Source organism: Squalius cephalus (genome assembly GCF_949319135.1).
Source record: "Squalius cephalus genome assembly, chromosome: 10".
NCBI lineage: Eukaryota > Metazoa > Chordata > Actinopteri > Cypriniformes > Leuciscidae > Squalius > Squalius cephalus.
Genome location: NC_137131.1, coordinates 40985939 through 41002670, shown reverse-complemented (window position 1 = coordinate 41002670; position 16732 = coordinate 40985939). Strand labels below are relative to the sequence as shown.

General features: G+C 40.1%; 2 protein-coding genes across 3 annotated transcripts in view; both read left to right on the top strand.

The window, feature by feature from the left end:
* The window catches only part of LOC307165277 (transcription factor Sp5), a 61252-nt gene extending 60003 nt beyond the window's left edge, over positions 1-1249 (top strand). The window contains exon 3 of the mRNA XM_079882764.1: positions 292-1249. Within this exon, the coding sequence (XP_079738890.1) occupies positions 292-1224 (933 nt within the window). The 3' untranslated portion in view covers positions 1225-1249. The remainder of the gene's footprint in view (positions 1-291) is intronic.
* A 1117-nt stretch (positions 1250-2366) lies between these two features.
* Positions 2367-16388, top strand: erich2 (glutamate-rich 2). Of its 2 annotated transcripts, none has more exons than XM_079882759.1 (11): positions 2367-2567; positions 8214-8265; positions 8422-8461; positions 8574-8610; positions 8726-8815; positions 10108-10230; positions 10486-10580; positions 13949-14115; positions 14370-14427; positions 14535-14606; positions 15068-16388. In XM_079882759.1, the coding sequence occupies exons 1-11, from the start codon at positions 2560-2562 to the stop codon at positions 15220-15222; spliced, it is 897 nt and encodes a 298-aa protein (XP_079738885.1). In that variant the 5' UTR covers positions 2367-2559; the 3' UTR covers positions 15223-16388. The 2 variants fall into 2 exon arrangements, with proteins under 2 accessions (XP_079738885.1, XP_079738886.1); XM_079882760.1 differs by having other exon boundaries at positions 2381-2567; positions 10489-10580.
* Positions 16389-16732: the final 344 nt, after the last annotated feature.

Below are 16732 nucleotides of genomic sequence, written 5' to 3'. Positions count from 1 at the left end.
TCGCAGGTATTAATTTTGTTTTGTCTGCATATGTTTTATTAATCTGAATGTGACGGCACCCATCGACTCCCATTATATGAATCATAGAGGACCACGATTTAAAAATCTTCTTTACTGTTCTACTGAAGAAATAAAGTCATCTACATCTTTGGATGGCCTGAGGGTGAGTAAATTAACAACAAATTTTCATTTTTTGGGTGAACTATCCCTTTAAATAAGGGAGACATCATAAATGTGCCAGAAACAGGACTGAATTAGAGAGCATAAATTATATGTATTGATATTTCATAGGATCGGACTCCAAACTCCACCCCAGAATCCATCAAAGGATCCCCCTTGATGTTGCTGGAAGACACCTGCAATCGCATCGGCCATTCCTGTGCATCCGGATCCATATATGAAGGTTCCCCACCCAAGCTCTTCCATCCCTGGAGAAGTGATGCTTCCGCACATGCCTCGTTCTCCTCTGATTGTGGCATGAGGCTGTCACAGCACATCCAGACCTCATTAAACCCACACCACGACGTGCCACTGACTCCTCCAGCTGAACACTATGACTTCTCACCGCTGAAGATGTTGCCTTGTCCGTCAGCATCCTCCTCATACGCTTCTCTTCCCACGCCAGCTTACGTTCCCACACACACTGGACTTGTGCATCATCCACAGAGACATTTGGCTCGGGAGGATATACAATGGTGGACCCTACAAGACTCCGGTGTTGCCAATCACTCCTCAGCACATCACTTTCAGCGGATCCCCCGCGGGTGGGTTCTGGGTCACCCGGAGCTCAGCCAGTACCAGTCCCAAATCGCCACCCTGCTAAACTCCAAGTCTCGGAAAAGTCGGAGATGCATGTGCCCAAACTGCCAGAAGAGCACGGACGTGCCGGGCAGGAGAAAGCAGCACGTGTGCCACATGCCGGGCTGCGGGAAGGTGTACAGAAAGACGTCGCACCTGAAGGCACACCTGAGGGGGCACACAGGCGAGCGGCCGTTCGTTTGCACCTGGATGTTCTGCGGGAAGAGCTTCACGCGCTCCGATGAGCTCCAGAGACACCTGCGCACACACACCGGAGAGAAGCGCTTCACCTGCCCGGACTGCAACAAACGCTTCATGCGCAGTGACCATCTGGCCAAACACCTGAAGACACACCTGATGAGGAAGAGCAGACCACTGTATCCCATGCTGGATCACATCAACAAACCCCTTCAACAGAAGTCTTAGACTGTTTAAAGTGGGAGAGCAGGGCTTGTTGTCACAATTGAGCTATACTACGATCTCAGTAAATATAAAATGTTGGGGTTAAAGTTTATTTTCTCTAGCTGTGTTTTTAATTCAAGTTGCATTCAATTGGGGCAAGTTGTCACAGTTGTGTTTAAATGTTATACAATAAATATATAGCCTACAATTTATTAATTACATTTATTTTGGGCAATGCCGATAACCAATCATTTTTCTTTATATTTGAATGCCGATAAATGATATATTGGCCGGTAAATCTAAGTTTTGATCATTTTTGAGAGCCTGCTTACACTTTTATGTATAGCCTATATGACAGACTTGCGCTGTACATGTTGCACTTCACTGCATTTTCCTTTTTGAAGTGATTCCAATCATATTTCAAGCAATTTACAAACCATCATGTTGAACAGTGCGCATCTGATGTGTCTCAGCTGAAGGAAATAATCCATTATTTATCGGCTTTAAGATTTTCTTATCAGACCGATAACAATAACATTAAAACTGATCATCGATACCAATATGGTTGCCAATATATCGTGCATCCCTAAATAATTGATGTGTTACCTTTTTACTTTTTTGCTGTTTCAGAAATAGTTTCAGAATGTTTTTAACATAGCAGAAAAGCATGGTAGGACCCACTGAGACATGTGTTACAACATGTTTAAAATGTGTTCAAATTAATGTTCAAAGCTTTTGTATTTTACTCTATTGTAAGAAAATTGTCTATACAGACCCTAAGAAATATTAAAACATATTGTTGCAATCAGCCAAAGTTTCCCCTATGCAATATGATGTCATTGTACAGGCAAAAACCTAAGTAAAAATGTTTATTGGTAATTGCCTTCTTTTTCAAAAAGACATTTATCTAATGTACACATTTTGTTGACTACTATATTTTATCATTTAGAACATGCACAATTTTAGTCTCTTTTTATTAAATTGGAAGTTAAAATCCTCATGGAACAAAAAGTATAATAGCCTAATAATAATAATAATGTATAATGTTGGTTATCATTATTATTGTTAAATAATGAATACATTATTGTATGCTCTTACATTTTGTGTAAAACGAGTAGCAAGTTTCACGCAAGACGTTGGTTCCGGAAGGAGAATGTTGCACTCGGATTATTTTGAGGTGACGCCTCCAGTTGCTGTGGAAACAGCGCGCTTGCCCTCTCAAACTGCGACAGGGCTTCAGAAAGTCAAAAGAAACTTCTGAAAAGTGTTACTGTAGGCCTTAAATTGTATGACAGACTTGACAATTACTCGTTCAGCTCTCGATTACAGTCGATAGATCCTATAAAAAATAAAGCACAGATGAACAGGTAAGGACGCTCCTATATGGCATTTTAATCTATTACATGTTTTATATAAACTATTCTACGTTATTTTTCAAACCATTAATATAGCCTACCCGTTTTTACATTTAAAACATTCGCATTGTCTGTAAACGTTGCAATAGAATGTGACTGAAAGTGAATAAGGCTTAAAACATTCAACAGAATCTTGAGTTACAGGCATCGCATCAAGTCTTAAAGGGATAACGTTAGTTCACCCAAAAAAATAAAATTCTGTCATTAATTACTCTCCCTAGTGACGTTACGAACAAGACTTTCGTTCATCTTCTGAACATAAATTAAGATCTTTTGAGCTATTTACACCAACATTTTTTAATTTAGGCTTTTAAATAAACATTCATCAAGTCAGTGACGCAGCACTTTTGAGCTTCAGCAAGAACCAATGAGGTTCATTCTAATGTTACGCATCACGTTGAGCTTCAGCAAGAACCAATGAGGTTCATTCTCGTGTTACGCAACACGTTTGAGCTTCCTCAAGAACCAATGAGGTTCATTCTCATGTTACGCATCACGTTTGAGCTTCAGCAAGAACCAATGAGGTTCATTCTCGTGTTACGCAACACGTTTGAGCTTCCTCAAGAACCAATGAGGTTCATTCTCATGTTACGCATCACGTTTGAGCTTCCTCAAGAACCAATGAGGTTCATTTTCATGTTACGCAGCACGTTTGAGCTTCAGCAAGAACCAATGAGGTTCATTTTCATGTTACGCATCACGTTTGAGCTTCAGCAAGAACCAATGAGGTTCATTCTCATGTTACGCATCACGTTTGAGCTTCAGCAAGAACCAATGAGGTTCATTCTCAAGTTACGCAGCATGTTGAGCTTCAGCAAGAACCAATGAGGTTCATTCTCGTGTTACGCAACACGTTTGAGCTTCAGCAAGAACCAATGAGGTTCATTTTCATGTTACGCAGCACGTTTGAGCTTCAGCAAGAACCAATGAGGTTCATTTTCATGTTACGCATCACGTTTGAGCTTCAGCAAGAACCAATGAGGTTCATTCTCATGTTACGCATCACGTTTGAGCTTCAGCAAGAACCAATGAGGTTCATTCTCAAGTTACGCAGCATGTTGAGCTTCAGCAAGAACCAATGAGGTTCATTCTCATGTTATGCATCACGTTTGAGCTTCAGCAAGAACCAATGAGGTTCATTCTCATGTTACGCATCACGTTTGAGCTTCAGCAAGAACCAATGAGGTTCATTCTCGTGTTACGCATCACGTTTGAGCTTCAGCAAGAACCAATGAGGTTCATTCTCGTGTTACGCAACACGTTTGAGCTTCCTCAAGAACCAATGAGGTTCATTCTCATGTTACGCATCACGTTTGAGCTTCAGCAAGAACCAATGAGGTTCATTCTCATGTTACGCAACACGTTTGAGCTTCCTCAAGAACCAATGAGGTTCATTCTCATGTTACGCATCACGTTTGAGCTTCCTCAAGAACCAATGAGGTTCATTCTCATGTTACGCATCACGTTTGAGCTTCAGCAAGAACCAATGAGGTTCATTCTCATGTTACGCAACACGTTTGAGCTTCCTCAAGAACCAATGAGGTTCATTCTCATGTTACGCATCACGTTTGAGCTTCCTCAAGAACCAATGAGGTTCATTCTCATGTTACGCATCACGTTTGAGCTTCAGCAAGAACCAATGAGGTTCATTCTCGTGTTACGCAACACGTTTGAGCTTCCTCAAGAACCAATGAGGTTCATTCTCATGTTACGCATCACGTTTGAGCTTCAGCAAGAACCAATGAGGTTCATTCTCGTGTTACGCAACACGTTTGAGCTTCCTCAAGAACCAATGAGGTTCATTCTCATGTTACGCATCACGTTTGAGCTTCCTCAAGAACCAATGAGGTTCATTCTTGTGTTACGCAACACGTTTGAGCTTCAGCAAGAACCAATGAGGTTCATTCTCATGTTACGCATCACGTTTGAGCTTCAGCAAGAACCAATGAGGTTCATTCTCATGTTACGCATCACGTTTGAGCTTCAGCAAGAACCAATGAGGTTCATTCTCATGTTACGCATCACATTGAGCTTCAGCAAGAACCAATGAGGTTCATTCTCGTGTTACGCATCACGTTTGAGCTTCAGCAAGAACCAATGAGGTTCATTCTCGTGTTACGCATCACGTTTGAGCTTCAGCAAGAACCAATGAGGTTCATTCTCATGTTACGCATCACGTTTGAGCTTCAGCAAGAACCAATGAGGTTCATTCTCGTGTTACGCAACACGTTTGAGCTTCCTCAAGAACCAATGAGGTTCATTCTCATGTTACGCATCACGTTTGAGCTTCCTCAAGAACCAATGAGGTTCATTCTTGTGTTACGCAACACGTTTGAGCTTCAGCAAGAACCAATGAGGTTCATTCTCATGTTACGCATCACGTTTGAGCTTCAGCAAGAACCAATGAGGTTCATTCTCATGTTACGCATCACGTTTGAGCTTCAGCAAGAACCAATGAGGTTCATTCTCATGTTACGCATCACATTGAGCTTCAGCAAGAACCAATGAGGTTCATTCTCGTGTTACGCATCACGTTTGAGCTTCAGCAAGAACCAATGAGGTTCATTCTCATGTTACGCATCACGTTTGAGCTTCAGCAAGAACCAATGAGGTTCATTCTCATGTTACGCATCACGTTTGAGCTTCAGCAAGAACCAATGAGGTTCATTCTCGTGTTACGCATCACGTTTGAGCTTCAGCAAGAACCAATGAGGTTCATTCTCATGTTACGCATCACGTTTGAGCTTCCTCAAGAACCAATGAGGTTCATTCTCATGTTACGCATCACGTTTGAGCTTCAGCAAGAACCAATGAGGTTCATTCTCATGTTACGCAACACGTTTGAGCTTCCTCAAGAACCAATGAGGTTCATTCTCATGTTACGCATCACGTTTGAGCTTCCTCAAGAACCAATGAGGTTCATTCTCATGTTACGCATCACGTTTGAGCTTCAGCAAGAACCAATGAGGTTCATTCTCGTGTTACGCAACACGTTTGAGCTTCCTCAAGAACCAATGAGGTTCATTCTCATGTTACGCATCACGTTTGAGCTTCAGCAAGAACCAATGAGGTTCATTCTCGTGTTACGCAACACGTTTGAGCTTCCTCAAGAACCAATGAGGTTCATTCTCATGTTACGCATCACGTTTGAGCTTCCTCAAGAACCAATGAGGTTCATTCTCGTGTTACGCAACACGTTTGAGCTTCAGCAAGAACCAATGAGGTTCATTCTCATGTTACGCATCACGTTTGAGCTTCAGCAAGAACCAATGAGGTTCATTCTCATGTTACGCATCACGTTTGAGCTTCAGCAAGAACCAATGAGGTTCATTCTCATGTTACGCAACACGTTTGAGCTTCAGCAAGAACCAATGAGGTTCATTCTCATGTTACGCATCACGTTTGAGCTTCAGCAAGAACCAATGAGGTTCATTCTCATGTTACGCATCACGTTTGAGCTTCCTCAAGAACCAATGAGGTTCATTCTCGTGTTACGCATCACGTTTGAGCTTCAGCAAGAACCAATGAGGTTCATTCTCATGTTACGCAACACGTTTGAGCTTCAGCAAGAACCAATGAGGTTCATTCTCGTGTTACGCATCACGTTTGAGCTTCAGCAAGAACCAATGAGGTTCATTCTCATGTTACGCATCACGTTTGAGCTTCCTCAAGAACCAATGAGGTTCATTCTCATGTTACGCATCACGTTTGAGCTTCAGCAAGAACCAATGAGGTTCATTCTCATGTTACGCAACACGTTTGAGCTTCCTCAAGAACCAATGAGGTTCATTCTCATGTTACGCATCGCGTTTGAGCTTCCTCAAGAACCAATGAGGTTCATTCTCATGTTACGCATCACGTTTGAGCTTCAGCAAGAACCAATGAGGTTCATTCTCGTGTTACGCAACACGTTTGAGCTTCCTCAAGAACCAATGAGGTTCATTCTCATGTTACGCATCACGTTTGAGCTTCAGCAAGAACCAATGAGGTTCATTCTCGTGTTACGCAACACGTTTGAGCTTCCTCAAGAACCAATGAGGTTCATTCTCATGTTACGCATCACGTTTGAGCTTCCTCAAGAACCAATGAGGTTCATTCTTGTGTTACGCAACACGTTTGAGCTTCAGCAAGAACCAATGAGGTTCATTCTCATGTTACGCATCACGTTTGAGCTTCAGCAAGAACCAATGAGGTTCATTCTCATGTTACGCATCACGTTTGAGCTTCAGCAAGAACCAATGAGGTTCATTCTCATGTTACGCAACACGTTTGAGCTTCAGCAAGAAACAATGAGGTTCATTCTCATGTTACGCATCACGTTTGAGCTTCAGCAAGAACCAATGAGGTTCATTCTCATGTTACGCATCACGTTTGAGCTTCAGCAAGAACCAATGAGGTTCATTCTCATGTTACGCATCACGTTTGAGCTTCAGCAAGAACCAATGAGGTTCATTCTCATGTTACGCAACACTTTGAGCTTCAGCAAGAACCAATGAGGTTCATTCTCGTGTTACGCATCACGTTTGAGCTTCCTCAAGAACCAATGAGGTTCATTCTCATGTTACGCAACACGTTTGAGCTTCAGCAAGAACCAATGAGGTTCATTCTCATGTTACGCAACACGTTTGAGCTTCAGCAAGAACCAATGAGGTTCATTCTCATGTTACGCATCACGTTTGAGCTTCAGCAAGAACCAATGAGGTTCATTCTCATGTTACGCATCACGTTTGAGCTTCAGCAAGAACCAATGAGGTTCATTCTCATGTTACGCATCACGTTTGAGCTTCAGCAAGAACCAATGAGGTTCATTCTCATGTTACGCAACACTTTGAGCTTCAGCAAGAACCAATGAGGTTCATTCTCGTGTTACGCATCACGTTTGAGCTTCCTCAAGAACCAATGAGGTTCATTCTCATGTTACGCAACACGTTTGAGCTTCAGCAAGAACCAATGAGGTTCATTCTCATGTTACGCAACACGTTTGAGCTTCAGCAAGAACCAATGAGGTTTGTTTTCACGCATCAAACAGGTTCGGTGGAGCTTCTCTTTTTGTTTGCTGGTCAATGGTTATATGTAAATAAAACCTACATTAAATCTCTTCATCATATAAAGTGATCGAGTCTCTTCAGAAAATTTTGACTAAATCATTAAATTCATATGGATTAGTTTTATGATCTCTTTATGAACTTTTTGAAGCATCAAAGTAGTAGTTGCGTAGCTGTCAACAGAGGGACTGAAAGCTCTCAGATTTCATCAAAAAGATATTAATTTGTGTTCCGAAGATGAGCGAAAGTCTTACGGGGTTGGAACAACATGAGGGTGAGTAATTACTGACAGAAATTTCATTTTTGGGTGAACTAACCCTTTAAGACTAATACACCTGACTGTTAGCTATAAATGTTAAAATAACATCAGGGCACATACAGGTTAAAACTGGGGTTAAGTACAGGTTAAGTAGTTTTATATTAACTCAACATAAACATTTGTATAATTTCCATTACTCTTTAAAAGTCTCTATATAGTGGCTTTACTATATCTGCATTTCTTTAACATCAAAATACTTATTTAAAATATTATTTTATTATTATTAATGCTAAGTTTACAGTGTGTTGGGCGGCCGTCAGAAGTCTCATCAAAAGACAATGAAAAGGTCAGTGGATATAAATGGATATTGTGCTTTGATTCATATCATGTGACAAACTGTAGTGTCTTGATCATTTTGCAATTTAAGTAATATAGAGAAATAATAGAGATTTGGCTTTAGTCTTGTTCACATTTAGTGTTTTTTTTTTTTCTATTTCTAAAGGAGGTTGCACCCTTAAAACCAGTGATTGGCAGCTCAGCAGGTACAATAATCAATTTGCAGGAAATAATTACACACATATGACGACTTAAGGATTTCTTAAGGATTATTTTTCACCTGAAAGGTTGAATGACGTTATGTCCTTTGTTCTGTAGATCCAGTGGCAAAAGAATCAGTGGAATGGAAACCAAAGTAGGTTTAGATTTTCAGATTATCTTTTGGATATTATATACAGTATACTTTAGTTGCTTTAAAAACTACATTCACGTCAACTGTATTTGGTGCTTTGGTTTGATTTGATGTATAGGCAGCAGAAACCAAAACCCAGCGGGAAGACAAGAGGACAGGATTTATCTATAAACTATGAGACAAATATCAAAGCTCCAAGTTCCACCAGGTAAAACATTTTATAACAGTGATTAATGAACATGAATTGCCCATGCAGCTCTCAGTCGTCAGGTAACATTGTAAAAGCCCCACAATATTTACAATTAAACTTCTTTTCCTGCATAGATGAAGTAAGAATGCTCATATACTGTACTTTCATGTATTAAATACAAAGTTGCGTCATGAAACTCTAGACGACGCAGACTAATAGATCCTTAACTCAGTTTGCTTGCAATCACATCATTATCTATAGACCCTTTTTGCGTCGACGTCACAATTACATCATGTTACGTCACGTCATAGCTGGAGGCAAAACAAAGGGAAAACTGGAGGCACCCAATACAAACCAGCACTGATTCGGATACATAAGGAGCTTAAAATGTCATCTTGTTGTGTTGATGGGTGCAATAATCGACGGAGTATAGGCTCCAATTAGGTGATAATTTTGAGATTATATTGTGAATGATCTGTGATTGTATATACATTGTTGTGATTGATTGTGACTAAACTTTTTGAAGAACCTGTTAAGAAAAAATAATGAAATACATAAAGTTCAAAAAAAAATATTTCTAGAAAATATTCACATCTTTAAAATTGTACTGTAATGTCACTGTTTACATGGTCGTCTTCTGGCCTTGGCGCTGGCTTGGCAGAACTTCGGATCGTACAAGTCTTGTACTTGAGCATTCAGCACATAGTTATAGGCATCTAAAGAGTTATACGCCCTCAGATTCTCTTTACGCTCGGTTTCTCTATCAGGTAGGTGTAGATGTCAGGCCACTCAACCGAGGTCACGTTAAACCTGTCAGATCGTCCATCCATTGAGTGAGTGTGTACGGGTCAGCCAATCTGGTTCTGTCCATTAAAATTTACTTTTTTAAATAACAATCGCTGTCCTGGACAGTGAGTGACCTTACGCATTAAGATAAAATTAGATTTTCTCCAGTCGTTAAAAAAACAAGCTAATGAAACTTGCTAACTAACGTTAGTGAATTGGCCAGGGGAATCGTTCTACCTCCACCTAAGCTCCGCCCACAAAAAAAGTCATGATGTTTACTAACTGAAAAGGGGTCTAGAGGGCACAGCTGTAGCCAATGAGCTCGCGGCTCAACCTTTATACAGTAGCAGCATGACTTACTTGCTCACAGCAGCGTGTCATGTGTATTGGCAGTAGCAGATCTATTCTGCCAAGACCAAAACTTTTCAACATTGTCATATCCATTACCATGCCAAACACTCCTAGAGTTGTCATAACAGAATTACACTTTAACAATCATTATGCATTGGTTTGATTTTGTGTAGGCAAACGAAAGCAAAACCCAGTGAAAAGAGAGAAGAGCAGGATCCCTCTATACAGACAGAGGGGAAACCTTCCCTAAACTCTGAAACATCAAGTACCTCACACAAAGTAAACATTTCCAAGAGGTAAAAGCATTTGATATCTGACAATAATAACTAAAAGTGACATTTCTCTATACTAGATCATTTGGACAGATGCATAATACTCCTTATTTTTAATTTGATTGTATCAGTGGCTTTTTGTATTCCGGTCAACATGCCCTTTGGGTCATGCATGGGATGTGGTTTATGGGCCGTACATGCATAAAGCAGGGAAGCTGATGGCATTCATTCGCTCCAGTGATCTCTAATAGTTTACCTTTTATCACCCATTTTTTTCAGCAGCAGAGGGTATAATGCCTCTAAAGCTCCGTCCTTCAGAAATGTAACCACGCATGGACATAAACTACCTAAACAGGTCCACCCTGTTATGACAGGTACTGAATCTGTTTTATCCTATAGGCTCTGTTTACAGCTGGTGTTTAGATGCGCTTTGGTCGATCGGATCACAAGTGAACGACGCTAAATACAGGTGTAAACGCGGTCTAAAGCGTTTTGAGCTTGTCCACTTTCAGACACTTCCAGAGGGGGTGGAAAACACATTAGACTGGATTGCTTTCATAGTGTAAACGCTCATGTGGTCGAATGTGTTCAAACAGCCACAAAAGACCGTCTACTCTCCGTCTACTGAACTAATGCGTGAACATTATGGGAAGAGCTCTAGCCAGACGGGGTTTAAACTTTGTCGACTGAAGACTCAAGTTTGGTTTGAAGATGAAAAAACGTATCAAGCACAATGTTCTCTCTCCATTCCTGATTTCTAACACACACTCACAGCGTCCGGCTGATCTTGCGACTGTCAGCTGCTGTTCTCCGTGTTTTTCCGTCGTCTCCGGGTGCGTTCAAATGTAAATTCATCAAGCTTATTTCGTCCATTAGATTGGGAATATCTGGAAAAAAAACATACATTTACCCGCCCATAGACCCTCCCCTTAAAGTAATCAGGACAGAAGTGGTTGAAAGTGGACAAAAGAGACGGATTAAAACACCAGGTGTAAACGGGGATGTGTCTCCCTCGTCTACTTGTGATCCGATCGACCAAAACACATCTTAATACCAGGAGTAAACAGTGTCTTATTAGGGCCCGAGCACCGATGGTGAGAGGACCCTATTGTTTTTGCTCCGTTTCTTCTTCTTCTTCTTCTTCTTCTTCTTCTTCGCCAAAGTGAATCGCTTTTTAGAGGGCCTTAACATGCTTGAAAACTCATGAAACTTTGCACACGCTTCAGAAGTGGTGAAAATTTACGTGTGATATGGTTTTCAAAATTGGGTGGGGCAAATTCGGTAAATTATTGCCCCCACATTTTGCCCCGCCTCTAGGTTTCACATACAGGTATGAAATTTGGTACATGCATGTAATGACCCAATACCTACAAAAAAGTCTCTTGGAGCATAGCCCTAAACAGAACAGGAAGTCAGCTATTTTGAACTTCCTCTCAGATTTTGGGCAGTTTTTGCCATTTCCTGATGCTGTACTTTAACAAACCCCTCCTACAGTTTTGATCTGATCCACTTCAAATTTGGTGAGTGTAATCTTAAGACCTTTGTGACGTTAAATTGCGAAGATCTTGAGTTTTTGTCGAAGGGTGTGCCCTCGGCGGCCTGACAAACTTACACACAATTTCGGCCTTTTGGTGATATATGCATGATTAGGGTTGCAAAGGGGCGGAAAAATTTCCGGTAAATTTCCATGGGAAGTTAAGCTGGGGAATTTTGGAAATATATTTGATATATACTATGTAAGGGATAATGTATAGTGAGCCGGTTGTTATAGTGAATAACAACCCCGACAGGCTGAACGGGATCCCGACGCGAAGCGGAGGGATCTTGAATCAGCCTGAAGGGGTTGTTATTCACTATAACAACCGGCTCACTATACATTATCCCGCTTATTACATGGCTACCTACAAAATAAATAAATAATTTGACACAAATTATTTATTCAAAAAGGAGTTTATTGATTTAAAAACGATTGTATTGCTTCCGCCAAAGAAAATAGTCCATTCCGCGTCCATAGCAACGCGCTGTTTTTCATGGCAACGGTCTGTTATACTTCGCAGCGGTCTGTTATAAAGAAATAACAGACCGCATTCTACATTGGAATTCAGCCAAGCCATGTAATAATCAAATATAATTTGCCGACATGTGTTATTCATATCAGACAAACATAGTGGAAGTAACTATAAAGTTTACTCTATTCTTCTCAGTTCACCGGCCACTTTCTTGCATTTATTTCGGGAGAAACTGATGAATTCACGTGCTGTAAATCCGACTGACAGGACAACATTGCGGCGCCCATCTCATGTTATAGATCAAGATTATTTATTAAGGTTTTTAAACGACCAAACACACTCACTTACACGTATTTGAGAATCGGAATATCAGATAGGCTAGTTGATGACATGGTAAGCAAGTTTGTGAATATTTTGCATAAAAAAGGAAAAGCGAAATAAAAGCGACACATCTGTCATACAGTATTATTGTGGCTGCGGTGTATCGCGTGACGCGTCACCATGGAAACATTAAAGGGAACGTTCACCTTGGAAAAAAACTCACTCTGGGGGTTTAAACTTGCGCGTGAATGGGTTAAAGAAAAGATAAAAAATAAATATTTGTGTGTGCTGTAAAGTGGTTAGAAAAAAATTCAATCGGAATCGGCTAAAATCGGTATCGGCAGGTCAAACTCAATGAAAAATCGGAAACGGCCTAGAAAATTGTAATCGGTGCATCTCTATTTAGCATCTAACTTATCAGCTTGCTATCTACTAGATGAATACATTTGTATGTGATATTTGCAATTTAAACATTTAATAAATATATTTCCCCATAATATCATCAAAACTTACTTCACTTTGTTTAGTCCACAGGCTCAAATGTGTGCCTTCAATAGTCTTGTGCTTTGGGCTTCTGTACATGTTATGGAGGCATGCACAGTGCCAGTAGGGGGTGTGGTCTCAATAGCCATGCAGTAAGCAGTGTGCTATGTGCATGTGATTGAGAAATGGCATGGATATTCAAGTGTATTTGAATGGCATCTGTTTGTTTTAGTCAAGATTATGCTAAAATATACTTTCCTCAACTATATTTAAGTTCCCTATGAAGAGCCAACCTTCAACTTTGAAAATTCCCAGTTTATTGCCGTTTATTCCCATAAATTCCTGTTAATTCTCTTAAATTCCCATTAATTCCCATGGAAAGTTTCCATCTTTGAAAATGCCCAGAATTTTGCAACCCTATGCATGATCAGATAAGTTCTCTGTCAATATTGCTTGCAGTTCCGATGTTGCTAGGCAACCACAGACAGCCTGCAGTAACTCAGGCATACAATGTCCAATCTGCCCCAAACTTCACATGTTTGATAAGAGTCCTGTCCTGAACACAGGACAGGAATAGCGCCATGCTCATATTTGGTTATAGCAATAGCGCCACCTGCTGGTAGCAGGAAGTGTGGCAAATACAAATTAATTTGACAATGAAGTGTGGCAAATACAAATTACTTTGACATAGTCCTCCTATATTTACATACTGCCCACCGTGCTCTGTTTTCCTAAAGGCGCCGGGTGACAGCGGCACGGGTGCGAGGGCCCTTTTCATCGCTGCTTGCAGCTTTAATTCTTTTTTAAAGCATTTATTGTTCAACCCATTTGTCTCAGAGTTCCTGAAGCATTTTGTGATGTCCAGATGGGCTCCTGTACAAATACAGTAGGGTCCAAAAAAGATTTTCTTTTTCTTATTTAAACATTAGAAAAGCAAGGAGAATGTGAAGTCCAGTCAGAAAGTGTGCATGAAAAACATATCCAGGCCCCTCAAGTAGTGTCGTCTGCAGATGACCAGGATCCTCATGAGGCCCAAAGTGAAGAGGAAGAGAATGAGAGCGCAGAAGGACACGTGCCTCTAGAGCTGTTTGCAGAGGTACACGTGTACATTTACATTTATACATTTAGCAGACGCTTTTATCCGAAGTGACTTACAAAAGAGGAACAAAAGCAATGCCCACTAGTTTAAGAAGGAAGAAATGCAGGAGAAGAAATAGTAGTTCTGATGTGTTTGCAAATGGCTGCAAGTGTCAAACACACTTTTTTATTTAACTTCAACTTTGGACAGTTGTCATTGGCTCATTGAGATACAGTTAAACAAGTGTTCTGTTTGTGTTTCTCTGAGTCCAGTTTCTACAGGCTGTGATGACAAAGAATTATCCACTCGCCAAGAAGCTCTGTCAGATGAGTAAGCAGACATTTGAATTAGTATTGTTTACTATAGTATTGTTATTTGGCATTTCTTACATCATGATACTAATGTTTTCATCATTCTCTTTCATTCTTTAAATGTAGTTTTAATTTATGAGCCCCAAAACTCAGAGGCTAAGAGCTTCCTGCCTCTCATTGAAGAAAAGTTACTGATAGGTGAGTTCATATCTATCCATCTATCATCTATCATATATCTATCTATCTATTGTTCTATCCATCTATCTATCGATCCATCTATCATCCATCCATCTATCTATCTATATATCAATCAATTCATCTATCATCTTTCTATCCATATCAGTATCTATCTATCTATCTATCTATCTATATATATATCTATTCATCCATCCATCCACTTTTGACATGGTAATTCTAATGTTTTCCACTCAAATTGAAGCATTTACATTTTTATGACAATATCAAGCTTCACTAAAACTTTCCTCTTTAGTTTTTAAATTAACAAAGATATATGTATCTCTAAACAAAAATGTTTTGTGAAGCACTCCAGGCATGACTGAAAATTAAATAAAAGCAATGTTCCAAATGGGTAACTCTAATAATGAAATTCAAGTGTGTTGAATTCACCTTCTTCATCTGGATATCCTCATTAATTCTAGAAGCGGAGGAGGAATCAGATGATGATGATGATGATGATGAATTTGACACATCTGATGATGAAGATGACGTTGATCCTCAAGATGACGATGAGTCCACAGATAGCTCTGACACAGATGAAGAGTCCACTGAAAGCACAGACGATACATCATCTTAATCATAAATAAACAACAAACTATCTAGTGCTGTGCGTTTCACACAGTCCTATAAGCACGCACTGTATTGTTTTAATATGTCTTAGCTTATAAACAATGTGTGATGTGTCCAGAGAATATTATGTATGCGCAGTTATGTCAAATACTGACTGGACATTCAATTATATTCTGTGTGAATTGTAATCTAACCCCCGGTTTCACAGACAAGCCTTAAGATAAAATGCATGGTAGAGCTGTTTTAACTGAACGCAACTTGCACTGGCATATCTTAAAATATAGAATAGACACATTTATAAAAGCTACTTAAATTGAACTAAGGCCTGATCCTGGTTTACTCTAAGCCCTGTCTGTGAAACCAGGCCTATATGTCTTAAGACAATAAAATGGCTTTTTCCTACTTCACTTTTTCTGTTTAGTTGTTCAGAGAGCGCAAGACATTTTAGCGCCATCTGATGGAGGAAAAATAACACGACTGTTTCACAAATATGACCGAGTAAGAAGGCTCATCTCAGCAGCTATAATATTTTGAGACAGAAGTCCAGTTATACCCTACAAATGCTTTTTTGTCTTAAAGTCTTGTCTTAAACTTTTGTGAATTTTTATCCTCTAGACTCTAGAGTATAATGTATACTTCTTTTTTTTTTTTTAATAGCTGTTGCACAGGTGAACACAGTAAAACCGATCGTTGCATGCGTTAAGATAATGATATATACGCTTTCAAATGCTTTTTTGTTGTCAGGACTTTAATGTATGCGTCTACAGACACTGGCTATCAAAAACCCGCCTGGAGTGAGAAGGTGTGTGACAACTAGCCCCGGTCTCTTCTTGACCCAGTGGAGCTGTCCAGGTGCTGAAACTGCGGCAGTGGAAACCAGGACTGACACGCTGGATAGGTGGAGGTTTAAAAAAGAACGATCTTACAGACATGAACAGAGCAGCTCAAGTGTTTTTCCAGGGCGCTGCCCAAAATCCTTCATTCAAGTTCAAGTTGGTCTGTTCTCTGTTGCCACCTCGTGGATGTCTTCCAGATGTCTCGAATAGGTGATGACTGGAGCTGATCCACAAGTCGTGCATTAAATGAAAAAAAATAATAATACATTAGGATGGAATGCTTTCATTTGTTTATTGCGTCCCTCCAAAACAACAACAATAAAAATGTGAGCTCGTCCTCATGATGTATCTGCCTTTCTTTCTCTCTCCCTCTCTCTCTCTCTCTCTCTCACTCACCGTTTTCTCACTCCCACGCTATTTTGACGTGTGTGTATATATTACTTGGAGAATTAAACTTCATGTGTCTGATGACTTGAGTCCATAATATAATAATCCTCAGAAAGTACCCTTGGATATTAACCCGTGGAAAAATACAGCTGAAGTGAATTTTGGAGATTCTCCTGTCGCCTTTGGAAGGATAAACACTGAATCAGGAATTTGGCGCTGGATGGATTTTTATTTTCTTGTGCACTCTTCTGGTTTTCTAATATCAAGTGTCTCACAGCCACATCACGCGCTGTG

Excerpts from the sequence above, each read along its gene's own strand:
- erich2 (XM_079882759.1), top strand. Across the intron at positions 8,266-8,421 it reads CATCAAAAGACAATGAAAAG|GAGGTTGCACCCTTAAAACC; the intron begins GTCAGTGGATAT and ends CTATTTCTAAAG. Across the intron at positions 14,607-15,067 it reads TGAAGAAAAGTTACTGATAG|AAGCGGAGGAGGAATCAGAT; the intron begins GTGAGTTCATAT and ends CATTAATTCTAG.